This window comes from Schistocerca cancellata, chromosome 1, assembly GCF_023864275.1.
Source record: "Schistocerca cancellata isolate TAMUIC-IGC-003103 chromosome 1, iqSchCanc2.1, whole genome shotgun sequence".
Taxonomy (NCBI): Eukaryota; Metazoa; Arthropoda; class Insecta; order Orthoptera; family Acrididae; genus Schistocerca; species Schistocerca cancellata.
This window is the reverse complement of record NC_064626.1, coordinates 804,319,822-804,333,565: the sequence shown is the minus strand read 5'-3', so window position 1 is coordinate 804,333,565 and position 13,744 is coordinate 804,319,822. Positions and strand designations below refer to the sequence as shown.

At 40.0% G+C, this 13,744-nt stretch overlaps 1 protein-coding gene across 1 annotated transcript in view; it reads right to left on the bottom strand.

The window, feature by feature from the left end:
* Positions 1–1,594: 1,594 nt before the first annotated feature.
* The window catches only part of LOC126187974 (myosin heavy chain kinase B), an 84,117-nt gene continuing 71,967 nt past the window's right edge, over positions 1,595–13,744 (bottom strand). Inside the window, exons 4-5 of the mRNA XM_049929364.1 lie at positions 12,855–13,012; positions 1,595–3,494 (exon numbers count right to left, since the gene is read on the bottom strand). Coding sequence (XP_049785321.1) covers positions 3,276–3,494; positions 12,855–13,012 — 377 coding nt within the window. The 3' untranslated portion in view covers positions 1,595–3,275. The remainder of the gene's footprint in view (positions 3,495–12,854; positions 13,013–13,744) is intronic.

Below are 13,744 nucleotides of genomic sequence, written 5' to 3'. Positions count from 1 at the left end.
TGTCTGCACTGGATGATCAATGTTATACACTTCCAAATGAACAAAATACATTGGATTGGGACACTACCGCTTGAAAAATGATAATGATGATTGTTGAGTTTATTGTAAATGATGTAAACACCCAAAAAATGTATCTATAAGGCCCTGAAAAATGTAAATAGAAATACTTGAAAAATGGAAATAATGTAAATATCTGCAAAGGTAAATACCAGAAAATGTGAAATGTTACGGCAAATTGTAGATTGTACACGTAAACTGTAATTGTAGATTGTGGCTTGACATCACTACCGCCATTTGTAACTGATATGATTCCTTTCTGACTGACTACATTAACCACCAGGATCTTGAATCTATCTGACCTCATGTATTATGTACGTTTTTCAATAAATCGGAAATTTGTATAATTTAGTTTGTTTGTGGTCAAGAAATATCACATCGTAATTGTTCAGATAGTGAAAATGTAAAGACTCTGAACAAATTAAATGCTGAATATCCTTTTCATAGCTAGAGTGCATGTAATAGTCTATGCTGAATGAGGTATGTAAATGTTTGCAATCAACTAGGTATGTATATAACTTCTCTTTAGAATGTAATTTTCTTTGTATCTACAATATCTTTGAGATGTGAAAAATTTAAAAACATTAAATATGTGGGAAAAGTTATAAAGCTGTAAAAAATTATACAATTTAAATTCTGAAATTTCATGTTGTATGTAAATGTGCATAGTCAAGCAAGTGTGCACCTATCTTTGCAATGCAATTTTTTTTTCACAATTAATTTTATATCTAGAGTATTTTTTATTTGAATTTCTTTTCTTTCCCATTCGCTCTGTAATATACTGCAAACACGGAGATACGGTATTTTACAAGATCAGAGAGACACAAAAGATGCAGGTGAGGACACAGTATAGTATTTTGTCCTAAGTATTGCTGGTGTGGGAAAACAGAGAGGGAGAGAGAGAGAGAGAGAGATGAAATTTACTGCTAAGAGAGAACAGTATTTAACATAAATTTTAAATGCGAAAACATAGAGAACATTATGCAATGCGAGAAGAAATTTACTGGCAGGACAGTACAGAATTTGACATTAACGCTTTTGCGTTTGTGTTTGTGTTTGCGTCTTCGTGTGTGTGTGTGTGTGTGTGTGTGTGTGTGTGTGTGTGTGTGTGTGTGTGTGTAATGTGTGTGTTCGTGCCTGTACTTATGATTATGAAAATTGATTTAATAAATTACCGAACAAAGTGACTGGCCGAATTTCAAAATTTGCCGCCATCCGATTAGACAGTTGAATGTGTAGTGTGCAGAAAACAAAAACAGCAAAGTGTGGATGTAAGACTGTAGGAACTTACAATAAATACCGATATCAGGTGAAACATATCACGCACGTCAATATTTTGGGAAACGGTTCTCTCTAAACGAATGGACCAGAGGACATGAGAGTAGGCTCACTGACTTCCTCCTTTAAACAAAATGAGGAAATGTAACAAAAAGCAAAGCAGTGGTTGCTAGAATCTGACGGATGCGTCCATCTGTTAGGGAAGATTATCTTTACATTTAATAAAAGAAAGAAAAAAAAACACTGCTATACACCACAGTTCTACTTTTATACTTTATTCTCAGTCAGTTTAAATGTTTTACAATCAGTTTAGGAATAATAAAATGGTACTGACATTTCAGTACAGAAAACATAATAGTAATTATGTGAAGTACAAAGCTCGTTGTCATGTTTTACATTTTTAGTTATTGAAAATAGTAACCGAACTGCGTTAGTAATTACAAGGATAAACTTACGTCTAAATTATCTCGGTGAATAATGCAAAAAGAATTAATATGGATAAAAATCGTACTTTTAAATATGCGACGTTAAGATTTCAGTTTTGATCCCTAAGTATTTCCCTACTACTTTTGTACTAGAATTGTATTATCTAATCTTAATTGAACACATTTTATACCGATAGGGCGCATGCAGTGGGGAATTAGTTACATATTTTCCGTGTAAATACCACTGTTAAGATACGTTTAAGTCTTATTGCAACAGATTATTTTATGATTTACTTTCTATAACAGTTACTTTATTTATGACATAATCATATGTTGTTCGTTATCTTACAAATATTACGATGAAATAAAAAACTATAATGTGAAGACATCTCAGCACATGCTTTCAGAAATAACTATTCCAAGTTACTTTATGTGTTTTTCAGCTGCCGAAACAGCAACCAGTTTGAACTTAGAAGTCCATTATATGTTTCTGTGGCTAAAAAAAACTACACTACCTCGATTTATTAAATTTGTTGTGAACAGTGTTCTCCTTATCGCGGTTAAAGTTAATGCGTCCTGTGAAACAACACAGCTAGATAGGCTGTTGTGCTGGACTGATTAGAAAATTTTCTGTTTTAACAGACATGACACATGATTGTTTTCGTCAAATGCAGACGTACCAAAAACTCTCAGTTATGATGAGAAAGAAAGGGTCGTGATTCAGCCTCATATGGAACAATGAGTGAGGAATTGACAACAGGACATATATTTTGTGGCTGAAGACTGGTTATATGCATGCATTGCAAAGATCAGTCAATAGGAATGGGCTCGAAAATTACTTTCAAAAGATTACGAACAAACAGAATTTCAGCTACACACTGTGTCAGAAAATAAACCATTCACTAACTTTTAAGGCCGAATAACATATCAGAGTTCTGTGAAATATCAGCTAATTCTGGCTTGAATGTACTATTGTTTCAGCAAATATCACTAGCTGACGCACTAAATCTGGCAATAGCTTTATGACAGAAAATCTTATTCTGGTTTCTTCTCGAACAGGTCCATTGCAAAAAGATGTTCGCAGTATATTGATAGTAGTACATATATTCTTAAAGTGTACTACTCCATAAAAATATTACTGTTTGCAAATGATAAGAAATCTGAGCTTTCTAAATTACTGCCAAATTAAAGAAAATCATTACTTGTGACAATTCGTTGACAGTTCGTTGTATGCTTCGATGGTAAATGATAGATTGATAAAATACGCGAAACGGCTTCTTTCCTGCAAGATTAAGAAATGGCTTTTACAAAAGTCTAGCGTGTTACTTGCTCAGGTAGTAGTAACCGTTCCTGGAGTCATTTTTATTATATAAAAGATGCTTAAAAACTACGATACGGTATCGTCCGCCGGTCGCACGGGATAAAACCTTTGTGGACCGAGAGCAGCTGTTGTCGACACAGTAAGGCGGTGGATGCTGAGCAACAAGACGAGACCCGGGCAGCGCGGACGCCGGCCTACTTGCTGTCGATGCGGCAGATGTGTCCGTTGGAGCCGGCGGCGTAGACCTGTCCCTGGTCGCCGACGGCCAGCGAGCTGACGCAGACGCCGACGTCGCAGGTGCCGGAGCACTCGAACGTGCCGAGGTCCCAGCGCTTCACCGTCTTGTCCCAGCTGCCGCTGAACAGCGTCGCGTCGCCGACCGCCGCCAGCGCGTTCAGGATCATGTCGTGCGCCTGCGGACAACGTCCACTGTCTCATATGTCTGTCCTACACAAAGCGCATTTCCAGCAACAAGCAGAAACTTTGTTACTAAAAGAAATGAAGTTCTTTTATAAATAACTTTCTGCTACCAGTCACGGTTTCCTTTTATTTATGGTTTTACACGACGCGTTTCGGGAAATGATTCCCATTTTCAATGTGTATTTCTGTTTACTATTCCATTTTTTCGTAATGTTATCGATGTGTGAGGTTCAGCTTTCTTTTGTTGACTCCATTGCAAATCTTGCCAGGTAAAATAAATGCATAAATAAATAAAATAAAATAAATATATAAAAAGCGCAATTTTTTGGTTAGTTATCGAATTTTATATGTATTTAGTCCATAAGAAAACTAAGTACGAGTTCTTCCAAATTTCGCCACCAACTATATATAAAAGTCGATAATTAACTAAAAAATCGCTCGTTTTTTTTATATATTGCAGTAAAGGCAACAGAACAAAGCATAACCTCACACATACAAAACATTACGAGAGAATGGGATAGTACAAGGAAATACACACTTGAAAATAGGAATCGCTTTCCGAAACGCGTCGTATACAACGTTAATAAAAGAAAACTCACTGGCAGCAGAAAGATATTTATAAACAAACCCATTGTTTTCACACTCCCAGGCTGTCAAGAAAACCATTTCTAATGGATAAAGCCGGGAAAGAAATGGTGAAAAGGAGTTTTTGGATAGATGTTCCCTGGGAATCTTTTGTATAGGCGTCACTTTTGCTTCAGTGAGTTCTGAAGACATGAAAATTTGGTTGTTGTCATTGAATACTGTCTTCGATTTCTTCATATACGAACGCTGTTAGCAATAGTGCACCAAAGCATGAGAGTTATCAATTATTTTTGCGATTTCCTATGGTATTTTGTCGATAATCAACGTGCTGAGACCATGGCTGCATGTAAAAGCAGTATTATTCTTACAAAAAAATGAAACTGTATCTCATCGTTTGTCTCTTATACAATACAACTAAGATAATAAAAACAGGCAGCAAGCCGTCATAATATCTACTTAAATAATACTCAGGTACAGAGAGCTGTCTCTCGTAATTATTTTTGCTTTCCTTTTGTCTTTCACAATATTTAATATACAAGGTGTACAACTTTGCTTCCGCTGTTTTTTCCCCAACATTTGAGGCTTTAATGAAACAAATTGGTTATACACTTATCATTCAAAGTATTTTCCATCGCTGGCCACTACTTTTTCCCATCTTTCGGGCAGTGTACGAATCCCGCGTCGAAAAAACTGCTCACATGTCGAAGCAATCCACGAATCGATCCAATTTGTGACTTCTTCATGAGATGGGAAGTGTTGGTCAGCCAGGCCATGCGCCATTGATCTAAACAGGTGATAGTCGGAGGGAACAATGTCTGGAGAATGCGGTGGGTGGGGTAAGACTTCCCATTTTAACGTTTCCAAGTGCGTTTTGACCTCTTTTGCAACGTTGGGTCGAGAGTAGTCGTGCTGCAAAATCACTTTATCGTGCCTCTCGCTATATTGCAGCGGTTTGTCTTTTAATGCTCTGCTCAAACGCATAAATTGCGTTCGATAACGAGCACCTGTGATTGTTTCACTTGGTTTTAACACCTCATAGTACACGACATCGAGCTAGTCCCACCAAATGCAGAGCATGATCTTGGAGCCGTCAATATTGGGTTTGACCGTCAACGTGGAAGCGTGACTGGGATGTTTTGTGTTTAGGGTTATCGTAATGAATCCATTTTTCGTCCCTGGTCACAATGCGATGCAGAAATCCCTTCCGTTTTTGCCTCTGAAGCAACCATTCACAAACAGACAAACGCCGTTCAACGTCTCTTGGTTTCAGCTCACACGGGACCCCAAGTTCCTTCTTTCTTAATCATGTCCATAGCCTTGAGACGTTTTGAAATGGCTTGCTGTGTCACTCCCACTAATCGTGCCAATTCGTCTGGAGTTTGACGCGAGTTTTCAGTCAGCAATGGCACCAATTCTGCATCTTGGAAAGCATTCTCTCTTCCACTGCTACGCCAGTCTACGACGTTAAAATCGCCGTTCTTGAAGCGTTGGAATCACTTACGACACTTTCTTTCACTAATAGCGTCCTTAACATATGTACTAGAGAGCATTCGACGAGACTCAGCCGCTGTTTCCTTCATAGTGAAACAAAACAGTAACACCTCCCGCAAATGACGAGAATTAGGCTCGAAACTGACATTTTCAATCAAGAACAACTTTATGATGCAGACACAAATCGACTAATGTTTGAATGAGGTTATGTTGACCGAGGTCCAAGCTGAATGCCTGACGTCTGCGATCTGTTTCTTCCGACCGCTACTTCCGTTGTCGCCAACTATCGGCAAACGGCAGAGGCGAAGTTGTACACCTGGTATGTTACATAATATTTTAAGGATAAAACGTTTTTAATTGCTTATGTTAGTTATAATTAATACTCATTCAACGTATAATAAGTGTACTGAAATACTTGTACTCTCCAGGTTCGACTTCTTTGACAGATTTCGTGAATCTCCATCTTTGTGTTTAAACATCAGTGTGGCCGAAATATTTATATCTATGTGTGTGTGTGTGTGTGTGTGTGTGTGTGTGTGTGGTTTTAGTATTCTACATTGTCTACTCTGTCGCATTCGAAATGCAAAAATGTGTTTACTCTTGCTCACTATTTCGGGGTATATGAACTTCTTCAAAAGCAGTCAGTAGTGCTTTAAAATGATGCAGGATGTTCGACGTAAGTAACATAAAACAAACTCAGTTCTAATCTTCCTAAGCTGTTTACATTGAATTAATTTTTAGGCCCAACTGCAGTAAATTTGTTCATTTTTACATAGTTTTTTCTGTAGGGCACCACCAGCCTAAGTAGATTTCGCCACAATCAAAAACAACAAACATCCTTGTACAGAGAAAGCTAAATGTAATTTTAAACATAAACGACTGTCTGTGGGTGAACGTGGCAGAGCAAAACCGATATTCGTTCATGCTACATAGCAGCATTGACAGCTGCTGCATTTTTTTTAGAATTATTCTTTATTTTTCCTGTGATATATCAGCTTTGAAGTAAAATGAAAGACCCTTCCTCCGCTATTCCCCTGACTTTCTCGGTCCTCAGTTTGTACTGTGAGAGAAAACATTATGTTTGTTGTCAATGAGGAGACTCCTGAAATAAGTTTCGACACATCGCATACGTACTCAGTTTTTTTCTTCCTTTCCCGTCGGTTGAATCCCTCAGAAGGGAGAGCTGGTGACAGGCTCTTCGGTCAGTGTGCTACAACTCTAGAGTACACATCAGTACCATGAATTACGCCTTCAATGTAGGCGACGCCTTCCGTGTTAAGACAACCAAGCAAACTATTGATCGGACTGTCTGTTTTTCTCAGAAACTAATGAAGGCATTGAACAGACAGTAATTATGCTGCTACGTGATAAAATGGCCCCCTTCACCACACGAGATCAGAATTTGTAGTATTCATGTCACCTTGAAGATGTGCTGAATGTACCAAAAGAATTTACTTAGACACTCCCAGTCCGCAACTAAGCGCAGTATCCTGAAAACGTGAACAATTTTTGTGAAAATAAAGTAGAACCATATTACGAGGTAATAATTTTCCAGATGTAGGACGGTTCTGAACTACTCTGTGATATTCAGCAGTATTCATCACCGATTTGTTGCAACATTTTGACAATGAGAAGTGTTATCATATTCTCTTCATCTTGGTAGCACTCTGAAGATAACACTTCACGCTACGGAAATATCGTCGAAGTTGGGCAATGGTACTGAGATGATTTTCAGATAACAGTTAATGAAAATTGGCCAGGAACTCAGGAAATGGAACTGTAGTGAATATAGGTTTAAGGTATAGCGAGAGATGAATGTGGCTGGAAGACTCCATGCCCACAGATTTTATCATATTGTATACCAAATTTCTGGCATTTTTCAGATATCACTTTCAGAAGTAAATATGTAGGTGTGGAATGCAAACGTAAGACACATGTATATCTCCAGGTCTCGACTAAGTCAATGGAAAAGGAGGCATCCTTTCGCACGAGTTACTCAATAAATCCTGAACAAAATCGAGAGTTATAAATTTTACTCTTTCCCTGTGAATGAGAAAACAAAGAGTACGTGCATCATCTAAATATAAAAATTATCAAATATATGCTAAGTAACACATATCTAATAATCATATTTTACGAAAATTGCACGTGTTCTTGTTTCTAATTATGTATCACATTCAAAAGTCCAGATTTCGTTAGATATTTATCGATATTTTATAAAAGACTGTTCATAAAAATAGTTTAAATTAAGAAAACACTACAAACTAAGTAGTGGGACAGAAGTGAAAAATCAGATACTCTTTATTTATACAGATGTGGTCCCATACGGATCAGAGCGATTAACGTCGTAGAACATGGGAAACAACAGATCTCAGTGCATCGGGCACACAGTACAAATGGTACCATTTTACACTTGCTACCGTTCCACTCCAATTTGCAACCAACAGAACTGATCTGGATCCAAGTTAGGGATTTGTCGCGAGAAATAGCAAGACTGAATTTTCTTACTTTGAAATACCGAAGGAGCCATTTTTTTACTTGCTAAAAGCATTCAACAGCCTAGTCCGCATAAATATTTGTTTATTTAAGACAACTGGCTTCGACAAACTTTGCTGTCACATTCAGCTCTTAAAAATTTTTGTGTTGTGAAACGTGATCATTTTACGGTGGACCCCACGCCAAGTTGTCATGCGGATCAAAATTAGCACATTATAAAAGGTTTGAAATACCTAAATATTTAAAAACATAAAACAACTTGTGCAAATGACCTATATATACACTACTGGCCATTAAAATTACTACACCAAGAAGAAATGCAGATGATAAACGGGTATTCATTGGACAAATATCTTATACTAGAACTAACATGTGATTACATTTTCACGCAATTTGGGTGCATAGATCCTGAGAAATTAGTACCCAGAACAACCACCTCTGACCGTAATAACGGCCTTGATACTCCTGGGCATTGAGTCAGACAGAGCTTGGATGGCGTGTGTAGGTACAGCTGCCCATGCAGCTTCAACACGACACCACAGTTCATCAAGAGTACTGACTGGCGTATTGTGACGAGCCAGTTGCTCGGCCACCATTGACCAGACGTTTTCAATTGGTGAGAGATCTGGAGAATGTACTGGCCAGGGCAGCAGTCCAACATTTTCTGTATCTAGAAAGGCCCGTACAGGACCTGCAACATGCGGTCTTGCATTATCCTGCTGAAATGTAGGGTTTTGAAGGGATCGAATGAAGAGTAGAGCCACGGGTAGTAACACATCTGAAATGTGACGTCCACTGTTCAAAGTGCCGTCAATGCGAACAAGAGGTGACTGAGACGTGTAACCAGTGGCACCCCATACCATCACGCCGGGTGATACGCTAGTATGGCGATGACGTATGACGCTTCCAATGTGCGTTCACCGCGATGTCGCCAAACACGGATGCGACCATCATGATGCTGTAAACAGAACCTGGATTCATCCGAAAAAATGACGTTTTGCCATTTGTGCACCCAGGTTCGTCGTTGAGTACACCATCGCTGACGCTCCTGTCTGTGATGCAGCGTCAATGGTAACCGCAGCAATGGTTTCCGAGCTGATAGTCAATGCTGCCGCAAACGTCGTCGAACTGTTCGTGCAGATGGTTGTTGTCTTGCAAACGTCCCCATCTGTTGACTCAGGGATCGAGACGTGGCTGCACGATCCGTTAGAGCCAAGCGGATAAGATGCCTGTCATCTCGACTGCTAGTGATACGAGGCCGTTGGGATCCAGTACGGCGTTCCGTATTACCCTCCTGAACCCACCGATTCCATATTCTGCTAACAGTCATTGCATCTCGACCAATGCGAGCAGCAATGTCGCGATACGATAAACCGCAATCGCGATAGGCTATATGCGACCTTTATCAAAGTCGGAAACGTGATGGTACGCATTTCTCCTCCTTACACGAGGCATCACAACAACGTTTCAGCAGGCAACGCCGGTCAACTGCTGTTTGTGTATGAGAAATCGGTTGGAAACTTTCCTCATGTCAGCACGTTGTAGGTGTCGCCACCGGCGCCAACCTTGTGTGAATGCTCTGAAAAGCTAATCATTTGCATATCACAGCATCTTCTTCCTGTCGGTTAAATTTCGCGTCTGTAGCACGTCATCTCCGTGGTGTAGCAATTTTAATGGCCAGTAGTGTATATATATATATACATGGTCTCGAATATATATATATATATATATATATATATATATATATATCGCTCACAAATGATTGTTGTTATATCGCAAAAACACAGTACACAGGAGCACATCAGTTTACATAAGCTAGAAATATGTGAGAATATGCCCAGCTAATGTAAACAGTTTTTGTACTGTGAACTGTGTTTTTCCGACGCAACAAGCATCTGTGAGTGATTTATATATGGACATGGTCCTTTGCACAAGATGCTTTATGTTTTTAAATATTTTAGTTGTGACAAATGTTTTATAATGTGTTGATTTTTATTCACGTGACAACTTGATGTGAGGTCCAACGTAAAATGAACACGTTTCATAACAAAAAGAGTTTTAAGAGCTGAAGATGACAACAAAGTCCGTCAAAATTGGTTATCTTAAATAAAGAAATATTTATGGGATCTAGGCTATTGAATGTTTTCAGCAAATAGCAAGACATTTAAGCAGTCAGGTATACTGGATCAAATATACGGAGCTTTATCATACATCAACTCCTAACGCTGGCGGGATATGGAACAGCAAGTCGTAAAATACGAGGAGAAGATGTGGCACTTGGTTGGTTTCAAAGACCCTCTTGTTGGTCGCCGCGTTGTCAGTGTAGCAGACAACAGTTAAGTGGATTCCTCGGATTCGGATGTGGGGGAACTTCAGAGATTACCAGATGACTGACTGTGAGTAATACGGAGGGGCTTCAAAATTTAACAATACGATGGAATCCCTGCAATATGCTTTTATATCACACATTGCTGAAGTAGAAAAATTACTCTGTGTTGAAGTTAAGAATTTTCATCACTTGTTTATACTCACAGTACTATGTTATGTATGAAAGAGACCATGTTCTGTTTCCCATCTGGTCCTCTAAGATGCGCATTGCCGGAGTTTTGCTGTATATTATTTCATTCTGTTTGGAAATTAAATGACATTCTAAGCTGCATTTTTTTGAGCTCGTCTCTTTCCACGTTTTAACTGCGACTGTTCACTTTATTGGTGGTAAGTTGGACAAGCTGTCTGGTCAGTGCTGTCCAAATTAAATGTGCCGATAAAGCTGTTGTCCCGTAGTATCGTCGAGCCGACATGCTCGTAACACATAGTAAAAACTTGTCCTTACTATGGCACGTGACTGATTTCAAGACAGCTCGGTTTCCGTTCCACGTGAAACGAAATCCAGTGACATTCCAGCAAACATGGAATAATACATAGTGTAATGTTTACATCATGTTTATTCTTATGGTGAAAGCAGTAGGCGAATCACAAAGGACAACCATTGTTGGGAAATACAGAAAGTTGAGAGTGTAAAATAAATACTTGAGATCTGTGGGCATAAGTGCTGTCGCGAAAGGTTGTCGCAAAAACGCATATCAAGACGGGTCGCGTCAAACCAGAGGACTGATTAAAAGAAAACACATTTTTGGTGGAGAACATCTGATCTGTGAAGATGAGCTGCAAAATGTAGCTGGTAGCAGCGCACAGACTAATGCCATGTTCCTTACGGTGTATAGCGGAGAGTGCTTCTGGTATCACTTTCAGAGACGGATGATTAGTGTTTCTGGAGTAAAAACAGTGTAATCCTAATGACACTGTATTTTTGATCCACGCCAGAGGTTATGAGCACGATGAAAGGCGTACCAGACTGATAATGACACAATGAAAGCAAAAGGTATGCAATTTGTTAACAATGAACAGTCGTTCGTGACAGTAAAGGATACCTCGCGACTGGGAAAAAAAAGCACAGGTCATTCCCGTTTCTAATAAGGGTTGTAGGACAAATGTACATTGCCAAAGGGTCTGTATCGCTGACAAACTCATGTTGAATTATGGAACATATTTTATGTTCACGTAGCATGACGTTTTTAGAGAACGAAAATTTCCTTTATAAAACTCAACGTGGATTCCACAGGCAAAGATCTTTCGGAACTCAGCTCTCCCTATCCACCCAGGGCGCCGTAGACAACGGCACCCAGATCGACAGCGTGTTCATTGACTTCAGGAAGGGATTAGATATTGTTTCACACTGAAGGTTAGTAAATAAATTAGTAGCTTACCTACTATCGGAGCGGATGTGAGAATGGTTCAGGAGTTCCTTAAAGATAGAATTCAATACGGTGCTCTCAACGGAAGAAAATCAACAGATGTAAGTTAGTTTCAGGTATACTCAAAAGAATTGTGTTGCGGCCTTTTCTGTTTACAATATATATAAATGATGTAGTGGATAACGTCGTCGTCTCCATGTGACTAATCGCAAATAATGCGACTGTCGATAAGAACGTAATAACGCCAGGAAACTGTTGCTAATTGTAGGAAGGCGTGTGGAGGAACGATGACAGGTGCAGTGACTGAAAGTTGGCCCTGAACGTAATAAATGTAACATAGTCGGCGTAAAGAGGCGAGGAAATCCACTACTGTACGATTACACTATTGACGACAAGTCACTGGAAACTGTAAAATACTACTGTAAAATGCCTAGGCGTAACCATTCGGTGCGATTTAAAGTGGAATTACCACATAAAAGAAACTAGGAAAAAATTCGTTGGAGAAATCTTAAGGCTTACAAAACACTGGTTGGGTCGCTTTTTAGGTATTGCTCATCAGTCTGGGACACTTACCAGGTTGGATTAATAGAAGAAATATACAATAACCAACAAAGAGCGGCGCGTTTCATGACAGGATAGTCTAGGCGGTGCGAGAGCATTATGGAGATGCTCAACAACTTCGAGTAGCCGATGCTTCAAGAGAGACATCATATATCACGAAGATGATTTCCGTTGAAATTCCGACAGGGCATTTTCGGGGAAGAGTCGGACATACGTCTCGCGCGCAATTACAACAACGCCAAATGCAAGAAATTAGAGTTGATACGGTGGTTTCATTCTTCTCATGCTCCATTAGCGAACGAAGCAGGGAAAGAGGGGGGGGGGGGGGAGGCGGTGGAAGATAGTGGTAACAGGAGTGCTCCCCGCCACACACGGTAAGGTGACTTGCGGTGTATCAGTATAGTCGTATTAGTGACATCGTCAGTTCAATATTATGATTAGCGAGTCATGAGGAACAGTGCTGACCTTGAACTGCTTGAGCTGCTTGAAGCGCGATTCCTTGCTGTTCTCGTGGACGCAGATGTTGGTGCCCGTCCGGGAGGCGAAGCACAGCTTGTCGCCCACCATCACCATGGGACTGCTGCCCTCCATCGTTGCTCTTGTGACGTAGCGGCCCTTGTCTCCTGCAACACCGCCAACCAACTGCTTACTGTCGCTCTAAGAGGACGTAAAGAGTCTAGAATGGAGTCAAGTTGTTCAGACTCGTGACAGGGCGATTATTACGATTGTCGGGAAAGATACAGCAGGTGGTTAAAAATATGGAAACACCAAAAAACACAACACGTTACCACGCCTAGTACGGTATAGGAAAACCGTTGGCACTATAAATAGCTTTCAGTTGTCTCTAAACGGATAAATACAGCACCTGTATGGTTTTCTAAGAAATCTTGTATCATTTCTCCTGCGAATAGGTGGCAAGTTCAGGTAACGATGGTGGTGGTGGATAACGATCAGGCGCCTTCCTGAAATGTAGATGATAAAAAATCGTTAATATTGGATTCTGGTGACTGTGGCGGCCAGGGCAGATGCGCCAATCCATCCTTATGGTCACAGAACCAGTCCTGGACGATACGAGCTGCGTGAACAGGGGTGCTGTTGACTTGGAACACAGCATCATCCTCAGGAAACAAATATTATGCCATGAGATATACCTGATCAGCCAGAATGATCACATAGTCGTTGGCAGTAATGAGATCTAATAGAGTAACCATGAGGCCCATGGACTGCCACAATATGGCTTCCCAAATTATCACCGTACCCCCACCACGTTTCTCTCTCGGCAGCAAGCATTCCGCATCGTAGGCTTGGGACAGCGTACGCAAGACTTAAACTCGGCCAGAAGTTGGAAACAGTGT